The 22,397-nt window shown below is 43.3% G+C and overlaps 1 protein-coding gene across 1 annotated transcript in view; it reads right to left on the reverse strand.

Annotated features, from left to right (window-relative positions):
• Positions 1-22,397, reverse strand: part of NOX5 (NADPH oxidase 5) — a 39,406-nt gene that overhangs the window by 11,424 nt on the left and 5,585 nt on the right. The window contains exons 4-15 of the mRNA XM_075273155.1: positions 15,153-15,303; positions 13,473-13,683; positions 12,354-12,588; positions 11,473-11,626; positions 11,226-11,401; positions 9,791-9,973; positions 9,569-9,701; positions 8,157-8,296; positions 6,124-6,156; positions 4,562-4,686; positions 1,577-1,661; positions 1,164-1,263 (exon numbers count right to left, since the gene is read on the reverse strand). Of these exons, the coding sequence (XP_075129256.1) occupies positions 1,164-1,263; positions 1,577-1,661; positions 4,562-4,686; positions 6,124-6,156; positions 8,157-8,296; positions 9,569-9,701; positions 9,791-9,973; positions 11,226-11,401; positions 11,473-11,626; positions 12,354-12,588; positions 13,473-13,683; positions 15,153-15,303 (1,726 nt within the window). The remainder of the gene's footprint in view (positions 1-1,163; positions 1,264-1,576; positions 1,662-4,561; positions 4,687-6,123; positions 6,157-8,156; positions 8,297-9,568; positions 9,702-9,790; positions 9,974-11,225; positions 11,402-11,472; positions 11,627-12,353; positions 12,589-13,472; positions 13,684-15,152; positions 15,304-22,397) is intronic.

Consider the following 22,397-nt stretch of genomic DNA (forward strand, 5'->3'; position numbering starts at 1 on the left):
CTGGGCTGTTTAGAGGCTCCCTCCACCATGAATTGGTCCAAACTGGGTTTTTTAGAGGCTCCCTCCACCATGAATTTGCCCACACTGGGCTGGTTAGAGGCTCCCTCCACCATGAATTGGTCCAAACTGGGGTTTTTAGAGGCTCCCTCCACCATGAATTTGCCCAAACTGGGGTGTTTAGAGGCTCCCTCCACCATGAATTTGCCCAAACTCTGCTGGTTAGAGGCTCAATCCACCCTGATTTTCAAAACAAATGTTGGTGCCAACCTCAACTTACTACAAGGGCCAAATTCACTGCTGGTGACAAGCTCTCCTCACTGCAAGTGCCAAATACACATGTTTCAAGGTGTTTTCCTACTGTCAGAGAGGTGGTATTGAGTGTGTAAAGTGTGTAGTTGTTAGGCAGTGATGTTGGGGTAATAGAGGGTCTTTGGTGTGTTAGATGCCCCCAGACATGCTTCCCCTGCTGTCCCAGTGTCATTCCAGAGGTGTTGGCATCATTTCCTGGGGTGTCATAGTGGACTTGGTGACCCTCCAGACACGGATTTGGGTTTCCCCCTTAACGAGTATCTGTTCCCCATAGACTATAATGGGGTTCGAAACCCGTTCGAACACACGAACATTGAGCGGCTGTTCGAATCGAATTTCGAACCTCGAACATTTTAGTGTTCGCTCATCTCTAGTACCAGGTGCTTCCATTCATTTCAATGCGTGCATGCTGTTCGGATCAGCTGATCCGAACAGTACTCGCTCATCTCTATTCATAAAGTGCAATGTCCCACAGTTGCCTCTCTACACAATACAATGTCTTTAGTGGCCCCTATATTGTTTGTTACTATTTTTTGTGATTGACCATCCACAAACTATTATTATATTCTGGGGACTCTTCAGACCAAAGCGTATGATGAGCAGAAGCCCAGGGAAGGTGAGCCAATACAGCTGTTATGGAGGTAGTTCCACCACTAGGACTGAGCTACAATACAATACAAAGTGTATGGCAATGTGCTTGGTAAGCAATGAAAAGGGTGTAGACTTTGACTTTCAAATAGCTGATCAGTGGGGGTGCCAGGTGTTAGATCTCCATCAATCTCATATTGATCATAATCAATGTTGGGGTATCCATCTTTATATAAATATAACCAATCCTAGAGAGAGCTGCTTACCTTCAGGTTCCTCATCAGCTTGGTCCAGCTCAAGTTTGGTGAGCAGACTGACAAACCATTCAAAAAATTTCTGGTCTCTATTAATCCAGATGAAATCCACCTACCAAACATGAGAAGATATTTACTATGGGGGTGTGAAGAGTTTATCTGCATTCCTGTTGTACAATGTATATGAAATGAGAACATATATCTGTATGATGCATGTATGGTCTATTTCTTCAATGTCCGTCTTACATTGGTAAACGAATACTTCTCATATATGGTTGTGCTAAGTCCTCCTAGCAGGAGCTAGTATAGGGCACCCCTCTAGCATATCCATAACCCAACATAGAACTTATGGACAGGGGTTGTCCGATTTATTGAATATGTTTAGGATTTCATAACAATTTCCACAAATTTCATGCGGCTCCCACCTTTCTGAGCCTCATCTCATTGTCTTTCAATGTCGCACACCAAGAATATTTGCAGTTGGGGCAATTCTGTTTCCTCATTCGGTATCTGCCAGATCAAAAATATTAGAAAGTTGGATTCAGATGGGTTCAAATATGAAAACATGAAAATCTATACCCATAAGTTTGCAGACTGTCAACTGTATGACCAAACAATGTGTGAACAGTGCCTAAGCAAAGTGGAAAGTAAAGGATACATAACAATATTACTTGCTAATCCGATGTAAGCGCTAACATGAGGTAGGAAGTTCTTCCAAGTTACAATCTTTTCCTATTTATTCAGGAACACAATGCAGCCATGCTTTAGCAAGATAAAGTTTGGCGTCCGGTGGCTACGAAGTGCTGTTCCTCCCTATAGGACGCTACACAAGGGACAATTGTATAGAGCGGCTATAATAAGCTCTTTGTGCACTAATGGAATTACATGATGTAATAAGCCACGTAAAGTCAAACACTGTCACTTGCTGAGGGTTTACTTATTGAAAATTACACAAATAATACAAAAGAACTATTTTTGGAGTGCGGCCAAACCAATTCCTCAGAAAATTAATCTTCATAAATCATCAGAATATTATTTTTATAGTTGACATTTCAATTCTGGAGGGGAGACTTCATTTGGTAAAACGTAACCCTTATGGTACATAAACACCTAAAACAGCACAGCAGTGGGTGGAATGGTGGTTACAGAAGCCTAAGGCTGAGTTCACACCTGCGCCAGAGAACTTTTTTCTCCACTACTTTCAGTTTTGAAATTGTGGACCCCATTATAGTCAGTAGGGTCTGCCGGTGTCCATGTTTAACCACTGTTTTAGCAGTTCAGCTCTGTTGCTCGGGTTCCTTGGCAGACCCGAAAGACAGAGACCATGGTGCTTGTATGAACTTAGCGTAACAGGTAACCATGGGGCCCCATAGCAAAGCATGTAATAGGGCCCCACTCTATCATGACCATCTTAAGCCGCAAGTTCGGCCCTTAAAAATTATATGATTACTTTGGTCTCCTTCATACACAACCATTTTACAGTACAGATAATGCACACAGTGATGTCACCATATAGGGATAATAAATACAGTGATGTCACAGTATAGGGATAATAAATACAGTGATGTCACAGTACAGGGATAATATACACAGTGATGTCACAGTACAGGGATAATATACAGTGATGTCACAGTACAGGGATAATACACAGTGATGTCACAGTACAGGGATAATACACACAGTGATGTCACAGTATAGGGATAATACACACAGTGATGTCACAGTACAGCGATAATATACAGTGATGTCACAGTACAGGGATAATACACAGTGATGTCACAGTACAGGGATAATGCTCATAGTGGTGTCACACTATCAGTATAATGCACAGTGTGATATCACAGTACAGGGATAATGCATTCAGTAATGTCATAGTACAAGGATAATGCAAGGAAAAACACAAAAAGATCACTATGTAAACTGTTACATCACAGCATATGAAGACATTATTAATTATATGATGTCACATTCATGAGTTATCATATCCCAGTGAAGGTATAGAGTAATGGATTTTCGTTTTAAGGAATGTGACAAAGGCAGTGCAAAATGTAAAAAGTCACAAGTGTTTGCACAAAAATGTGCAACTTTTTATGCAGTCATACAGGCCTTGATGAACTGTGACTGTAAATTTGTATTAAAAGCAATCAATATGGTGGTTTTATGCACAAAGTTAGCATTTTTTAAAGAAAAACACACCACTACAGTTTTTGATGCAATTTTCTTTTTGAGCCAACGCCAAGACTGTTTTCAAAAGGAAAGGGAAATATAAAGGACAGACGTATAGTTCTCATTCCTGCTTTGGCTCTGCAGTGGAGTGATGTGTGTGATACTGCCCTAAATAAAGCTTTCCACAGCATATAATAAATGAAATAAAAACCTAGTAATTTATCAGTGAATAACGGAGAGGCATGGTGAATTCTGATAGTAATGCTCCGAACATATTTCTTGGTCTACATGCCAATTTTCTTAGTCTAATACAATTGTAGGAAATTTAAACATGAAAAGCTAAAACATAAATAACTAAAAGTTTCTGCTTAACCATTTGTTATCTGAGAACGATCATCCTCATTGAAAATACACTTGCGTATATCAGACATAAATAATTATAATAATATAATTATATAATAATTATAATAATAATAATAATTATTATTATTATCGGTAATCATAACCGTCAGTGGGATTATACCCTGGAATTAAAGGAGTTGCAAAATTGGACAACCCCTTTAACTTTAAAATCAGCCGGGGGCAGTAAAAAAAAAAAAAAAAAAAAAAAAGAAGATTAAAAAAAGGCATATTAACCTCTCCTGATGATCCAGTGTCCTCCTGATGTGTCCTGGTTCTTCTGCTCCGGTGGCTTCTCTCGGGTCTCTTCCGGAGTTCTGCTGAAGCTGCTGATTGGCCTCAGCGGTCAGGTCAGGAAAAGACTAGAGATGAGCGAGTAGTATTCGATCGAATACCTCGCCACCATAGGTATGCGTGTAAGCAGCCGAACATGAAGGGGTTAAGTGCATCGAATATTCGATGCGTTTAACCCCTTGGTGTTTGTCCGCTTACACGCATACCTATGGCGGCAAAGTATTCGATCGAATACTACTCGCTCATCTCTAGAAAAGACGCATGATGTTACATGGGAATCAGCAAATCAACATCTTCAGCGGAACTCCGGAAGAGATCCATTCAACAGAAGGATCGGAACGTGCTGGGAGGACTCCGGAGCATCAGCATCAGGCACAGGTGGATATTATTTTTATTATTTTTTTTTTTTCAGTGCCCCCGGCTGATTTAAGAGTTAAAAGGGTTGTCCGTTTTTGTCTGGACAACCCCTTTAAGCTTTACTCAATTTTTTGACATCTCCTTATAGAAATACATAAGCATCCCCATACAAGGACTCTTTATTGCATATGAACCTGTACATGATGCTTTGTAGGATTGAAGCAAACGGAGTTATGCCTATCCCTGCCCCAATCAGCACAGCGTGGTCTGAGGTGAAGATCCTTCTGCTCGGAGTTCCAAATGGACCATCTATGTAACACTGCAAACATAAGAAACATGAACAACATACTAAAACATGCTGCAATGTATAACACACATGCACGGTCAATGTACGAGTGCGGTAGATTAATGTATAGCATACAACTCGTGACACAAAACAGAGGCTAAAGGTGACCATATGCATTCGAAGAATGATGGCCGAACTCGCCAATTTCAGTGGGATGCGTTGACTATCTAATGTCGCAGCAGTCGGATTACTCCTGATAATATTTATGACTGAACCTACATATATGATAATACCCCTTCAATGGTCCTGGTACAAAGTTTACTATTTTACAGCTAAAATGTGTTAGTGTGTTCTGTCATAGGAACAGAAAAATGGACTGATCAGTAAAGACAGGCTCGTCTAATAACGGCCAACAATGGATTCCTTTAAGACCCCATTGGCTATATTGGGGTTCGTTGGGTATCCTCTGTGTTGTCCATCATTTTGCCGAATGAAAGACACCTGCATGCCCTGTCCACTGTATCTGAAATTAGGGACGTATTGGCAGCACTGGTATTCAGGAAGCTACTTGTCCATTATTTGTATGGTTAAAGCTTTACTAGAACCAACTACCTTCACAAGTAATATACATTTATGCCATAGGTCCAAAGGATGCATAGGATACGCTTTTTTAGTCGTTCAAGAAACCCCTGTGGTGAGTATATTCACAGGGATGTAGCCAGTGGGGTAACTAGGAATGGCAGGGCCCTAGCGATCTTTTGACATGACCCCCCTCTCCCCGACGGACCTCCTTCCTTCCCCGAAGATCCTGACCGACCCCCTCTCCCCCTGCATTCCTTCATGCACTATTATGTCCCATAGTGGCCCCTGCACACAGTATAATGCCCCATAGTGGCCCCTGCACACAGTATTATGCCCCATAGTGGCCCTTGCACATGGTATTATGCCCCATAGTGGCCTCTGCACACAGTATTATGCCCCATAGTGGCCCCTGCGCACAGTATTATGCCCCATAGTAACCTTTGCACATGGTATTATGCCCCATAGTGGCCCATACACACAGCATTATGCCCCATAGTCTCCTAATGTCCCGGGCCCTGTGGCAGCCACTACCGCTGCTGCCCTGGTAGTTATGCCCTTGTGTGTAGCCATAGGAGCTGTCATGCCTAGGTTTTAGCATTTGAGGGGACCCAAAGGCCCCTCTACCACATAGGAAGATACTCATATAGTTAGTGTGTAAGGTTTTTGATGGTCAAAGAAGTAATGTTGTTTGCTATAGTATTTTACCCAAGAAGAAAAATAGAAATCTAAGAGAAGCCTTATGGGTATAAAACAGATCCAAGTGGATCACGACATTAGTTTTATAAAAGGCAAAGAGTATAATAACGCTGAAAAGCGAGGCAGCCGGAGGATCCAGATATAACCCATTCATTCTGGCAGACAGGTTGTTTGTGTTTTTATGATACTTGCCTTAATATTACATATCTGGTGAATCTCACCACCCTGAAAGAGATTAAAACAATGTATCACTCTACTAACTCAGCAATAACACCAAACTCAACTATGAAGAAAGGAATCATTTTTTGCACATTGGTGGGAAATTATCCAACCCTGAATTCTTAAGTTAAAAAGCTATACTTTGTGACTTTTTGAGCTCCTTTGTGACAACATTTTGGCTGGGAAACTGGGTGCGGTTTGCTATCTTTCTAGCTATAAATATATCCAATTTATTAACTACAACTTTTTAAAAAGTCACAAAAATTGTTCCAATAACGCGTATCACATTGAAAGCAATAAGTAAAAAAGCCTCCCATTGCCTAAGGCGTTCTTATTTTGATCTTACTGGTAGTGTGCGGTGGTTTTTCCCCCTTGATTGGTGACCATCTGCACTTCAACATGACTTTGGGTATGTGCTGTTTATTTATTTGTATGTAATTTTTTCTTTGATCTTTATATTTTGCTATATTTGGTTAGTACATTACCCTTATATACATGATTAGTATCACCGGTATTTAAAAAAAAAAAAAAAACGCAACAAAATCTGCAACAGAAGCTGTGTTTCAGCAATGTGGGGCCTCAACCTTATTAAGTTTTCAGTGGATGTGATTATTGGGGATTCCTGCATTAAAGGGTTTGTCCAGGATTAAGGTTTTTAATAACTACACTTAGGATAGACAATAAGTGTCAGGGAGTTGGAAGCAATTGGTTATGGTCCCTCTATAGTGCAGCTCAGCTCCAACTGACTCCACCGGGTACTGAACTGCAGTCACGTCCAGCCACAATACGGGACATCTAAAAAAAGACCCTGTACCAATTATGGGTGCAAGGACTGCTTGTTAGTCAGCCACTGGAAAAGCTTACGCTTAGACAACCTCTTTAAAGTAGGCCTTTCATTACTTCCAAGTCCAGCTCTTTGCATTATTTAATAGGTGCTGCTCCACTGATTCTGGCGCAGTTGGAATTTTTTCTCTCGTCAGGTGTGCTAGGTCAGGCAGGAGCAGGCAAAGGGTATGATTCTGAGCTCTGAAATAGTCTACCTCTGACTGGGGCCCCTTTTCCTCCTCCTACCTGACTTTACCCATCTGACAGTACAGAGCCTAAATAGCACATTAGGCACAAAAACTAACTGCACTGGTTGCTCAGGAACGGTGGGGGTTAAAGAGAAATTCCAAGTACTCCAGAATCAGTAGATCAGCGCCTATTAACATGTTACGAAATGGAGTAGGTTGAGGTGGTACAAGGTTCTCTTTAACCAGTGTAACACCACCCCTAAGGGCATTAGATATTATTTAAACCTGTATCCCCTAAAATAAATTGCATAACTGCTACAACTATATCAACATCACTACAGTATAATAATGATAGCTTTGCTGATTTCTTTTGCAGAGCCCTCCAAAGAACCTCAAGTTTCCCTAAAATCATAATTGGGAAAGTCTGATGTCTGATATTCTTACATTTTGACTCTGGGTACTTCCTCGCTTCTCCAAGCTGATGCTGATGTCATCCTCTGGCTGACTTCTACGAGGTTTGTATGACTTCAGTTCAATCTGGTCATCTACATTATTTGCAATGGTTCCACTGAGGCTGAAGAGGTGTTCCTAAGGGAAGGAACATGGAATACAAGTGACTGAAATTGATCAAATTTAAAGGAACAATGTCATCTATAACAGCAGTGGATCCCTCTCAGTAAATCAGTGACCCAGCTGTAGGACCTGAAGATGCTATTGTGCAGTAGTGACACCAAAGATGTTATGGTTGGACTGGCTCAGAAACCGCAAGAGTTTTTTTAAGGGAAGTTTCCTGGTCCATACAGTGTGCTGGATCAAAAAACGGCAACAAAAACTCTGATGAAAAACACGTCAAAAACCGCATCATGTAAAAAAAAACATGTCAGAAAAATATTTCCTAATTCCTGAAGCAGAATTTTTCAGCCTGCAAAAACGCTGTACAAACGTGAGATTCTCTGATATAGAGTAACATTGTATTCATATCATTGATCAAACCTGGCTTTGGTGTTTTTTCTTCCTCATATTTTGGTTCAATCTTTTAGTATTATGTTTCTTAGCATTTTCTAGGGAGGAGAAATATTCATACAAACTGTTTGTCCATTGTCCCAGTGAACGGATGTGTAGCCATAGGGTATCTGCAGTGAAAAAAAAAAAACGTGAAAGAAAGGGAATGGACCTCTGAATTATTGTACTTTGGTCTGAAAAACATTTTCTAAGAAGTCTTTAATAAAATTTATTCCCTGCTTGTCCTCTGCAGCCTTTATGTTTTCAGATATAGTGTAAGTGCCATGTTCTATCCAGAAGAAAATCCTCTCTCACCACATTGTCTTCTTTCACTTCTTCTAACTTCCTGTATTCTTCAGCAAGCTGGTGGAGGCTTCGACTATTTGAAGGACAGGACACTATAAACTATCTCAGTAGATATTGCCTTTACCATGAAAGGTTATTTATTCTAATTGCTATAAATCTAATGTAGATGCAGATTAAATAATAATAATAATAATAATAATAATAATAATAATCACACCTTGTTCTTCCTGCAATCCCCCACCCAACAGGACTAACATAGTAGAGCTGACCTGCCTCCTCCTGAGTCCTGAAGCTTGCTGGTTGGAGGTGCACTTTACTTTGCATGTGCGCCTCCTTAAAGGGAACCTATCATTTAAACACATTTTTTTCTCCCTACCACATCGGAATAGCCTTAAGAAAGGCTATTTGTCTCCTGCCTTTAGATGTCTTCTCTGCGCCGCCGTTCGCTTGAAATACCGGTTTTCGCCGGTATGCAAATGCATTTCTCACAGCACTGGGGGTGGGCCCCAGCGCTCAAACAGCACTGGGGGCATCCCCAATGCTGCTAGAGAACTCTCCAGCGCCGCCTCCATCTTCGTCAGTAACGTCATCTTCCTGTGTCTTCTTCCACCGCATGTTTTGAAACATGTAGGCCTCGGGCAGAGCCTACTGCGCATGCCACGGCCACAAGAAAAATGGCCGCTTACACAGTAAGTAAGCGGCCATTTTCTTGTGGCCTGTGGGCATGCGCAGACAACTCTGCCCCGAGGCTTACAAGTTTCACCGCCTGCGCCGGAAGAAGACACAGGAAGATGACGTTCCTGACGAAGATGGAGGTGGCGCTGGAGAGTTCTCTGGCAGCATTGAGGATGCCCTCAGTGCTATTTGAGCGCTGGGGCCCGCCCCCAGTGGTGTGAGAGAACTCATTTGTATATCAGCGAAAATCAGTATTTTAAGCAAATGGTGGCCTGGAGAAGACTTCTAAAGGTAGGAGTCAAATAGCCTTTCTTAAGGCTATTCCGACTTGGTAGGGAGAAAAAAAATGTGTTTAAATGATAGGATCCCTTTAATTTTTATAGATTATGGAACAGATGACAAGAGGAAAAAAAAACTCTCACCTTCCTGCTCTGGGGCACTGCTAATGGTGAACGGATGCCATTCATACTTGGCAATAACTGGTATATTCAGGTATACATAGTCACCAGGCTTGTACTGAAAGGATGGCGGCCTCTTAACAACAAGATGTGTCACCTGCATGTAGAAGAAAGATATGGAATGACTGTATGACAGAGTGTAGATGCTTCAGACATAGATTCAAGACATCAGCACATACACAGCACCTTTGAGGGTAACAAGTTCACTTCTACAATGTACAGGCCACCCATACGAGAAGCTGCCATTCCAAATGCTTTCTCCATTACAAACAGGAGTCCTGGGACTAGAAACCATTTCCAGAACTTGGGAGTATGGAGGAAGGTCAGAATCCAGACCCAGATGTAGGAAAGGTGTGTCCAGTAAAATACCTGCAGGAGAAATGAATTACAATACTCAGCATTATATCAATGGTACCTTACATTTTAAGGGGCAATGTGGATCGGCTGATATTTAACACAGAAACATGTCAGGAGAAGTGATAGGTCTTCTTTCTATCTTAAAGTGATCAATAAATTGCATGCAGATCTTTCCCCTTTAGCTCCCCCATCCAACTCTTACTTCATACCCACCACTGAAACATATAGATTTAGTTGTAGAATTAATAATCGAGTGTAGAGACTGGATATATAATACAAGTAGTCACTGAGGTCAGAATGGTAGGGAATTAACCACATTAAAGCTGTGCTCACAGCTTTGATGTTTCACCCGTTCTTCTGGTCCATCGCCAGACTAGGAAAACAGATTAAACAATAAAGACAGTTTGTCTACTGATGGGCAACAACACAACCCAGGGGACCCTGTTGTCTATAATGGGATTCATCGGGTATCCATTATTTTCTCACTGACATTGCAGGACTTTTTTGTCTGCGATTTCAGACAGACTCTGCATCAGGCCAGTTCTGATGCAGAAGGGAATGTAGCCTGATTGTCCTAAAGGTGAATTTATACATCTCTCTGTAAATACATGTCAGGTGGTTACACTTTAATGCACAAGGCAAGGGAAAGGACAGGCTATGGCCAATACGGCAGGGGGCTTGACATGCCATGGGTGACAAAATATCTTGTCTTGTCCCTTGTTTAAAGAGGAACGTTCACCACCAGGGCCAAGTCCAGATCTTTGCATCTTTTAATAGGCTCTACACTGATTCTTCCATTTTTGAAGTTTTTTACTGTATCCCCCACCATTCCCGAGCAATAATTGCTGTTAGTTTTGGGGCCTCATAGGCTATTTAGGCTCTGTACTGTCAGCTGGATGATGTAGGAGCAGGCAAGGGGTGTGATTCTGAGCTCTGACGATGTCCACCTCCCACTGGGGCTCTGAAATATACTCCTTTCCTGCTCCTGCCTGACACTGCCAAACGGACAGTACAGACCTTAAGTAGCAAAACTAACTGCACTGATTTCTCAGTAATGGTGGGAGCTTGAGAAAACGGAGTAGCGCACAAAAGGAGAAAGGTCCTTGCACAGCATGTACATATAGCATCACAGGAAAACATAAGTTTGCATTATATCAGCTATGACGAATAAAGTACTGAAATAACACGGTAATTCAGAGCTAATAATCCTGTAAGTTCATGAGTCTTGGATAATAAGATGACATTCTTCACGTACAATACTCACTTCAAAGTGTCCTCCTTTCCTAACAAAGGTGCTGGAGCACACCAACATGAGGAAGATGAGAAATTGCAGCAAGATTCCAGTGATTGAGGCACTACCATACACCCAGCCGATACCAGGCCGCAGCGTCAGGAGATATTCCCAGAATGTGTATGAACCTGGGTTCATGGCCTTGTTCACTACAGGAATACATAGGTGTTAATTGCAGAACAAGGTAAAAGTTCCCAACAGCTTACCCCTTTCCACTTACTGAAATTTATGACATGGGCAGCAGTGTGAACCACAGTAAAAATAAAAGTTGTATATCCAACCAGTTCATGCAAGAAAACATTCTGGTCCAATGGAAGGAAATGCACAACAAAGGTGGTACGTAGCCATGTCAGACAGCGACGGAGCATCAAAACCTGACAGATGACAAAGGATTATGCATAAGGTCTCTGGACAGAAAAGAATGCTAGAGGTTATTAATAGAGATGAGCAAGTAGTATTCGATCGAGTACTACGGTATTCAATAGAATACTACGGTATTCAAAATACTCGTACTCAATTAAATACTACTAGCTATTCGCAGTAAATATTCAATTCAGAACCAGCAATGATTGGCTGAATGCTGTACACTGGCCAATCAACTCTGGTCAATTCATTCCTATGAGAAAAAGTCAGCTCCCTCATAACAGCAAAGCTGCCAGCTCTCCCGACTAGCAAGGACGAGCCTGCTACAGAACCTGCATTCATTTGCTGCAGGCTCGTCTTTGCTACTTGTGAGAGCTGGCAGCTTTCTATTATGAAGGAGCTTACTTTTTATCAGCGCAACTGCAAGCGCTGTGCAGTTAAAGCACACAGACCCCATAGACTATAATGTGGTCCGTGCGCTTTAACTGCACAGTGCTCCTCGTAAACACTCTCCTCCTGCTATTCGTGGACTTGGTGATTCTCCTTTAGTCGAATAGTGGTTTCCCCTGAAACGAGCTTTTTTTCCCATAGACTATAATGGGATTCGATATTCGATCGAGTAGTCGAATACTGAGGCTCTACTCGAAACGAATATCGAATCTGGAATATTTCACTGTTTGCTCATCTCTAGTTATTAACATAAGTCAAAATTGGAAAACATCAGATTTAACCACCTACCACAATAAATGTGCAGTTGAAGTTTATGCACTGACCACAGCCCTTGGCCACCATGATCCAGCCACCAAGACTGGAATGATTGATGGCTCCTAAAGTGCAGAGCAGTATGTTCACACAGCAGTAGGAGCACATGAACAGAACCTTGCTGCGATTGTTGTGCCAGTAAGCCCGGGTCAGGTAGCGAGGTGTGTGAGTCTTCTTTTTTAGTGCTGGAGGCTTCAGCCAGTTAGCAGCGCTGAAATGGATGAAAACATTGACCTATATCAGTGATGGCAAACCTTTTAGAGACCGAGTGAGCAATCTGCAACCCGAAGCCCACTAATTTATTGCATAGTGCCAACACGCCAATTTAATCATAATATTGTGCAGATCCACAATTGCAGACAGTTATGGACCTGCAAAATATGGGCATGGGAATGGGGCTTTACAGAGCATTCAATGATATAACAACTTTGTATTGAAAGGTTAACGTTTGCTTTTGGTATTAATGTTCACTATTTACATCCCAGAGGATCTGTTTAATAGTGACTTTGCAATGTTATTACAACCTGTAGTAATATCACATGTCTGCTATAAAACATTTACTTTGTGATATAAACAGTAAAGGGCCCCCACAAAGTACAATCTACTCCACAGTGGCCCCATGCAAGGGATAATATGCTCCACGGTGGCCCACACAGGATAATATGCTCCACGGTGACCCACACAGGATAATATGTTGCAAACTTGCCCCCACACAGTATAATATGACTCACTGTGTATCCACTCAGTATAATATGCTCCACAGTGTCCCCCACACAGTATTATATGTCCCACACAGGAGCCTAGGGTGACTGGGGTAACTCAGGCTCTGAGTGCCCCCTCTGACACAGGTGCCATAGGTTCACCACCACGGACCTATGTTATATATTATTTCTCCAATTAGTTGTAATCAGGGTTGTATTCGGCAACAGCTGGCACTACCATAATTCAGCTGTACAACACTTCCCATAAACTAAACTGTCTATGCTTACCACTGGTAAATAATAAGTAATAACATGTAATGAGAAAACGGCTGTCAGCGTTTTCTATGGCTCCGAAGTTAGCTATTACTTTAGAGTAAATTCCAAATCCAGGTACCTAATTGTGAGATTTTCCATGACTTCTGGGAAACGCTCGAGTTCTTCCTTTAGTTCCTGAAAGGTGATGGATCCACTGTTGTCCTGGTCAGCGGACTGGAAAAGTACAAGAGTCAGGTCATCTAACTTCTCCTCTGGTAGCGAGATGGCATTCTCCAATAGGCATGACTTCAGCACTGTGCGCAGCTCATCTGGGTCAATGGAACCACTGCCTACAAACAGAAGTCAATGTCTTCATTAGAAGGCAGCCATATTGCTAGATTTAGGATTAGGTTCAGGCTCAGGGTAACTATAGCACTTAGTCCTCAGAGGAGGGCTCGAAGAGCAGAGGGCCCAGACTATTACTAGCCACCATACCTAGGTGAAGGAAACAGCTTTTTTTTGGCTCATCCAACCCCTCTGTCATACAATATGTGTACATACCAACCCAGTGATTTTTTTCGCAAACTGACAATGCTGTAATATAATCCCCTTGTCAAACCTGTGCTGATACTTCCTTGGATCTCCATTGATCCTATGTGTACCAGGCTCCATTGATAAAGTGGCATGTCAACACATGACTATTGTATTCCTTCACTGTCTGTAGCTGTAACATGTCAACACATGACTAGTGCAGACCATCACTGGATATAGCCGTGACACGTCAACACCACTGAAGTTGCCAATATGGCTAGTGATTGATTTACACTAGATTCACACTAGCATTCGGGTCTCTGTCATCCAAATGGGGCCCCAAAAGATGGAGACCCTGTCCGCTTAGAAGGCAGGTACCCACAGAAACCCCATACACTATAAAACTGGAGGAGAGGAAATTGTTCCTTGAAGGACTTTTTTCTCCAACGATAATAAGCAGAATCTCGGAGACTCCAACACAGATGTGAATCCAGCCTGAAGCCATCACATTTTATGTTGACCTGTTATAACTGGAAGCCATAAATTAATGTTTGGCGGGAAACCCGTGAAACATCGGCACAGAAGCAACAGGAACTAGATAAGAGTGTTGAGTGTTATTCCTTTTGTTATTTTATAGCATTATGGCTGGGGCCCCATGTGGTGAAAACGCAGTGGAAAAAAATTTCTTTGGCTCAAAATATCTGAAATAAACCTCAACAAAATCTGATCCAAACCTATACATGTAAATATACCCTTAGGCCAGCTGTAATACATGATCTGCATATCGGCCATATTTTCTGGACTGCATTCTGTCTGCAGACTTGGACTCATAGTATCATAGTTATCTTTCATATTGAGTCACTGCCTCATCTTCTGTCCCATACCGTAGCCATGACAGCTCTGTAGTCGTGCTGTGATACAGTGTCCTACATCATCATACATAACTCTAATACTGTGAGTCCAGGTCTCCAGACACAGTGCCGTCTGCATAATACAGTTGATATATGGATCATATTTTTTGTATCTTACATGCCCATGTGTATCTGCCCTTACAGTCACTACCGCTGGACCTTTGTTATTTGTATATAGATGGTAGATCTTAGGGATGTGTCTCCTTATATACCAAGTGTCTTTGTTGCCTATAGCCAACAATCAGTGTTTATGACTCTATTTCTAAACTGCATCGGAAAAATGTGCCTGCGCCTGGTGCACAGCTGCTGTTATATTGAATTGTGATCACAGTATGTTGTTGATACAGACTGAAGTCTCAAGAGTCCCATACAATTACCATCAACGTCATACACTTGGAATAGGAATCGCAATTTGTCGGTATCACTTCCATGTATCAGGAGGTTAAAAGCCTTCAGTAACTCATCCAGAGTGATGGACCCGCTGCCATCTGAATCAAATAAAGCAAAAAAGCGCTCTGCGAAGAAAGACTGGAGCAAGAACAGCATTAGAAGAAAGTTACTGACATGTAATTGTATACTGTAATAGAAACCCATATATACTATAGGCCTTATGTGCAAAATGCATATAGAATTTTCTACACTGATCTATAACTTACACCCCAGAATATGCACTTCCAATCATACCCTTATATCTGCTAAGAGGAATTTTTGGAATATTTTCCAAGTATTTTTTAATATTGAGAAGGTTCCACCCTAAAGCCTTGTGTGCACATTTGTGAGTCATGGATTGTATACTGTCTATTCTCCACAAACAGCACATGGTCCCACTTGGGTGTTTTCAGACGTCCATTTTTTCCCCCCATGTGGTTCGTATTAAAAAAAAAAAACCTAAATCATACTTTGTTTTGTCATGTGAGCTAAATAATTTCTAAAGTTCGGGCTCCACTTAAGTGGAAATGCAGCAATTTGGCCTTTTTACAGAACCTGCAAAGTGTATGGGATTCTGGCTAATCCCATCCACACATTGCAGAAAAATATCTGCAGTGGAAATGTTGCAATTTCAAAAACGCTACAATTTTTGTAAATCATAGCAAGTCAATTATACCGACTGAAATACTAGCATAGATATAATTGGGACATAAAGTCCACAGAGTAAGGGAGCCTTCACGGAGTTTACGATCCTCTCATTCTGAACATAAACTTGTTCAGAGTGAGCAGCATTAAAACAGATCCTATTGACTTGAATGGGTGCCGGCATACACGCGTATCACATTGAAAGCAATAGGTAAAAAAGCCTCCTATTGATTTCAATGGGTAGCACGCGGATGCCGGCACCCATAGAAGTCAATGGGATCTGTTTTAACGCCGCTCACTCTGAACAAGTTCACGTTCAGAATGAGAGGAGCGTAAACTCCGTGTGAAGGCTCCCTAAAACGCTGCAGACTTTCTGTGAAAAATGCTTCAGAATAAAATGCAATTCGTGGTTTCTGCTGCAGATTGCTAAGTGGAGCCATAGTCTTAGATGTTGCAGAAACGCAGCTTTTTTTGTTGCAGATTTTTCTGTGGTTTTCTGAGTCAAAGCCATAGTTACAAAAGTAATGGGAAATATATATATATATATATATATATATATATGAAGTTCATATACTTCTCCCTTCTGCTCAATCCACTCCTGGCTGTGGCTCAAAAAACTGCAACAAACCTGCAACAAAAAAGCTGCGTTTCCGCATTGTGGGGCCTCAGCCTTAGGCTAAAGTTCCACGGGACGTAAAAAGTGTTGCGTAAAGAAACATGGTGGCAATGCATTGCGGTTCTTCCCGCAACGCTTTAGGCCGGGGCCCCACAGGTTGTAAATGCCGTGATTTGGCTGTGGTGGAAACGCCGTGTGGAAAATCGCGGCATTGTACAGTACTTGCAGAGTGGATGCGATTCATGCGAATCCCATGCCCACTTTGCGGAAAAAAAAAAAAATCGCAGCACGGACACATAGCGTTTTCCAAAACCGTTGCCGTTTTGAAAATCGCATCATGTCAATTATATGTATGGAAACACCGGCGGCTTTCCCGTAGTCTTAATGGTAACAGGAAGTCCGCGGAGGAAAACTCTGTGAACTTTCTGTTCAAAGCGCTGTGGGAAGAACCGCAATGCGTTCACGCCCGGTTATTCCCGCAGCACTTTAGCTCGGTGGTTCTGGCCCGTGGGGCCTTAGCCTTAGAAAGAAAGATTGTAAGATTGAAAAGTGGACATGGGATTTTCTAGAATCCCATAAACTTAGCTCTGATTGTAAAAAGCTGCAATTTTTCCCATGGGCGAATCGCAGCATTTAAACCATGTGGGGCTCCCGCCTTAAAGGGGTTGGCCAATTTCAGACCAATATTCAGGGACAAATGTTATGGTTTGTATAATAAAAAGTTGTACAGTTTTCCAGTATACTTTCTGTATCAATTCCTCACGGTTTTCTAGATCTCCGCTTGCTGTCATTCATTCTGTTACTTCTAGAGGATAAAACTCTGACCATGGTCATGTGATTTACGGTCCATGGTCATGTGATTTATGGTCCATGGTCATGTGATGAGCACACAGGTGCCGCTTGTTACAGTCACAGCCCAGTAATCAGACATCTGCCTGGTAATCAGCTGTGCACCTGTGTGCTCATCACATGACCATGGACCGTAAATCACATGACCATGGTCAGAGTTTTATCCTCTAGAAGTAACAGAATGAATGACAGCAAGCAGAGATCTAGAAAACCATCAGGAATTGATACAGAAAGTATATTGGTAAATTGTATAACTTTTTATTTTATAAACAATAACATTTGTTCCTCAATATTGGTCTGAAAGTGGCCAACCCCTTTAAAGTCTATGGGTCCTTAAAAAACAAACAGAAAAAAAGACCAGACATCAGATGCATGCTATTTGTGAGCTTTCCATTTCTCATGGATACAACACATTGAAAATTATTTCAAATTGTTCTTAAAAAATGGTTGCTGCTTTTCATTAATGTGGAAATCAACAAATGACCAAACACACCTCATATCTGGACCATAGATATATTACTAAAGCCTAAGGCTATATTCATCCATACAGGATTCTGGCAGGATTCAGGCACAGACCTCACTAACATTCTGCCAGCTATGTGTGTGAATGGGGTTTGGGGTAAATAATCTGAACTAAATAATAGAGGTAGAGATTTCAGCTTTGGACTTCTGCAGTAAATTTTCTGAAACATCCATGGCAGGATGTGTGAACATGGCCTTAATTTTCCCAAATTACTTTATGTGCTAATAAACACAGATAACATGATTCCCACATGATGTGACAAACAACATTTGATATTTATTAGTGGTTATTATTACTTTGCTGGACAGTCTGGTTGGATTGTGGACACATTGACTTGAGTAATGAGCCGCGCGATATCAATATCCTGGAACTGGAGTCTGTGCTATTGTCTGAGTGGGTGAGCATGTGGGTAGATGAATATAGTATATGGGTGAATGAATCACCCAATGATCTGCTCACCCACTAAAGTATATGCCTGGGCAAGAGAGTGAGTATCTGAGCCAAGCGTGGGAGTGAACACCTGGCCCTGGGTATAAGCGATTGTGTGTCTGGTCCTGGCCTGGGTATAAGTGATTGTGTGTCTGGCTATGGGTAGACGCTTGGGTGAGTGACCACCTGGACCTGATCACCCAAATAATGTCCATATGATTAACCAAACATTAAAAAAAGAAAAAAAATTGCCTTCCTATGACAAAAAAGTCAGCTCCCTTGTAACAGCAAGCTGCCAGCTCTCCCGACTAGCAAGGACGAGCCTGCTGCAGAACCAGCGTTGATTTGCCGCAGGCTCGTCTTTGCTAGTCGGGAGAGCTGGCAGCTTGCTGTTACGAGGGAGCTTACTTTTTATCAGCGCAACTGCAAGCGCTGTGCAGTTAAAGCGCATAGACTATAATGGGGTCCGTGCACCTTAACTGCACAGTGCTCCTCCTAAACACTCTCCTCCTGCTACTCGTGGACTCGGTGACTCTCCTTTAGTCAAATAGTGGTTTCCCCTGAAACGAGCATTTTTTCCCATAGACTATAATCGAATAGTTGAATATTGAGGCTCTACTCGAAATGAATATCGAATCTCAAATACTGTATTTCACTGTTCGCTCATCTCTAGTGCCTGTATTAAGCTTGTGGTCCATAAAAACAAAACAGATGTCTTAATAAATAAACTAAAATCAATGATGCCGTGATAGATGCAAACTGCATATGTATGTGAAGTATGGATATGTGAATAAGGCCCAAGTGACGGTATATCTTGCTCTTGGAAACTGTCTCTGTGTAAGTGCCTAGTTTTGTGTGTGCGTCTGGATGAGTGAAGAAGGGCTTGCCTCTTCGTAAACCTGGTGTATTGGTGAGTGCCCCTTTATCTTATTATGACTTCAATCAATAATGTGGCATCATTTTTGCAATTCTACCCTGCAGGATCATAAGGAAGCACAAGTTTTCCTTGCAAGTTACATTCTCTATCTTTGTTATGGTACTACAATGCTGCCATCTAGTGGCCTCATCATATATTATTAGTAATAATTTTCTGTCTCTTTTTTTAATTAATTTTTGTATCGATAAGAAAGCACTACTAGGGTTCCCTGCTGCATACCTCCCAACTTTTGAAGAACTGAAAGAGGGACAAAATGTAAATTTAGCCCCGCCCACTTTTGTGTTGACCCCGCCCACTCATTAATTTTTCATGTGCCCGCACACAGTATAATCCTCCTACAGTCACCCGGAAATTATATGTCCCCCCTCTATCTCTCCCCCAGTTTCATATACACCCTTCATCTGCCCCAGTTTCATGTCCCTCTTCCATCTCTGCCCCCAGATTCATGTCCCTCCATCTCTGCCCCCAGATTCATGTCCCCACATCTTTGCCCCCAGATTCATGTCCCTCCATCTCTGCCCCCAGATTCATGTCCCTCCATCTCTGCCCCCAGATTCATGTCCCTCCATCTCTGCCCCCAGATTCATGTCCTCTCCATCTCTGCCCCCAGATTCATGTCTCCCATCTCTGCCCCCAGATTCATGTCCCCCATCTCTGCCCTCAGATTCATGTCCTCTACATCTCTGCCCCCAGATTCATGTCCCCCATCTCTGCCCCCAGATTCATGTCCCCACATCTCTGCCCCCAGTTTCATGTCCACTCCATCTCTGCCCTCAGATTCATGTCCCTCCATATCTAGCCCCAGATTCATGTCCCCTCCATCTCTGCTCCCAGATTCATGTCCCACATCTCTGCTCCCAGATTCCTGTCCCTCCATCTCTGCCCCCAGATTCATGTCCTCTCCATCTCTGCCCCCAGTGTCATGCCGTCCTCTCCTTCATCTGCCCCCAGATTCACGTTCCACCTCCACATTAAACTTACCTTCTCCCCCGCCGCTCTCTGCCCGCCTCTCTCCCTGACACACGCGGCTGAAGCAGCTTGCGTGCTCGCTTCGCCGCTGCGTCTCTCTCTCTCGCTGACACATGCGGCTGAAGCGAGGAGCTGACCTGTGTCAGCTCCTCGCTTCCCTGCTGCCGCCGGCTCCTGGCTTGTACATCGCGTCTACAAGCCAGGAGCCGGCGGCAGCGGCGAAGCGAGGAGCTGACACAGGTCAGCTCCTCGCTTCAGCCGCATGTGTCAGCAAGAGAGAGAGACGCAGCGGCGAAGCGAGCACGCGAGCAGCTTCAGCCGCGTGTGTCAGGGAGAGAGGCGGGCAGTGGCGAAGCGAGGAGCTGACCTGTGTCAGCTCCTTGCTTCAGCCGCATATGTGTTCAACTCAGATCTGCGTCCTCTGGATGCAGATCTGAGTTGAAATCGGGACATACCTCCCTCCAACCGGGACCGCGGGACATGTCACCCAAATCGGGACTGTCCCGCGGAAATCGGGACGGTTGGGAGGTATGCTGCTGGGAAACCTGTATACCCCATAGACTATAATGTTTCTGCTTGTTTTCCGCACAAAATGTTTCCTTGTTTTTCTGCAAGTCTAGCAATGTATATTTGTGATTAAGGTTGCATTCACACAGTGCAGCTAAACCTGCATTGGAAAATAAACTGCTTGTAGATTTGATGCATGTTTCGATTTTACAGGTGAAACATATTAAAATAAATAAATAATTTCTGCAACGGGGTGGTGGTCGACTTTAATTTTGTCTTAGATCCCTCGGTAGATTCTTCCCCCAATGTACTCCCGATGCCCCTGCCCAATTGCGGAAACTCAAAGCCTCTTTGCACACTCACCGCCTGGTAGGCATTTGGAGAATCCTAAATCCCCAAGGACGGGACTACATGTATCACTCCCCCGCTCACGGCTCTTACGGCCGGCTTGACTTCTTTCTAGTTAGCCACCACGCCATTACATAGTCACCAACTGCCAGGGTAGGGTCAATGCTGTGGTCGGATCACACCCTAGTTTACGTCTCCCTTCTGATCCCCGGCCTCCCTCACCGCGCTTTTACTTGGCACCTTAATGATTCCCTACTAAACGACAACGCTTGCCATGCGGATGTCCTGGCCACTATTCGGGAGTTTGAGCAGGTACATACTCATGATCCCACACCCCTCCCGTCGCGTTGGGAGGGCCTTAAGTGTGTCCTCTGCAGAGTCTTTATTAAACATGGCTCCCGACTCAAAAAGGAGTAGTCAGCCTGGATTACCGCCCGCCTGGCGAAGATCCACTCCCTTGAGGCAGCCTCTCAACGCGAGGGAGGAACTCCGTGCTTTTCTGGATGAAATATACGTGCTGAGCCGAGACAGACAGTGTAGACATTACTATGAATTCGCTGACAAATGTAGCAGATTGCTCGCTAGATGCCTGCACCCCCGAGTGGCCAGGACATACGTTCCCCATGTTCAGGGTGGCAGTAGTCACTCCCTCCACAACCCAACTGATATTGCAGAAACCTTCCGCTCCTACTACCAGTCCCTTTACAACCTCGCCGATTCCACCGACACCTCGGACCCAGAGGCGGTTCTGACCAAGATCCGCGACTATGTGCAGAGAACGGCCCTCCCCACCATCTCCCGCGCAGATAGATCTTCCTTAGACTCCCCTTTCTCTGAGGAAGAGCTAGCTTTTGCGATTCAATCAGCCCCGACAGGCAAGTCCCCTGGGCCTGACACTTTTACGCCTCGCTTTTACAAACTGTGCGGGAGCACGTATCTCCTCTTCTACTTAGAGTGTTTAATAGCCTGGGCAGGGACACTCACTTCGCTCACCAATCCCTCTCCGCTTTAGTCACTCTGATTCCTAAACCTGGCAGGGACCCTACCTGCTGCTCCAACTTCCGCACTATTTCTCTACTTAACGTGGACATCAAGCTTTACGCAAAGATGCTAGCCAACCGGCTCTCTTCCCTCATGCCTCATCTAATACACACAGATCAGGCTGGCTTAATCCCCGGTCGGGAAGCCCGGGATAACTTGAGTAAGACCCTCCTGGTTATGGAAACGGCTAGATCGCGTGCCTTTCCTATTTGCCTCCTGTCGGTCGATGCTGAGAAGGCGTTCGATCGGGTTCATTGGGGCTTCCTATGTGCCTCCCTGGAACAAGTGGGTGTGGGCCCAGTCTTCCTCCATAGGGTTCTATTGGTTTA

This window comes from Leptodactylus fuscus, chromosome 5 (genome assembly GCF_031893055.1).
Source record: "Leptodactylus fuscus isolate aLepFus1 chromosome 5, aLepFus1.hap2, whole genome shotgun sequence".
NCBI classification, from domain to species: domain Eukaryota; kingdom Metazoa; phylum Chordata; class Amphibia; order Anura; family Leptodactylidae; genus Leptodactylus; species Leptodactylus fuscus.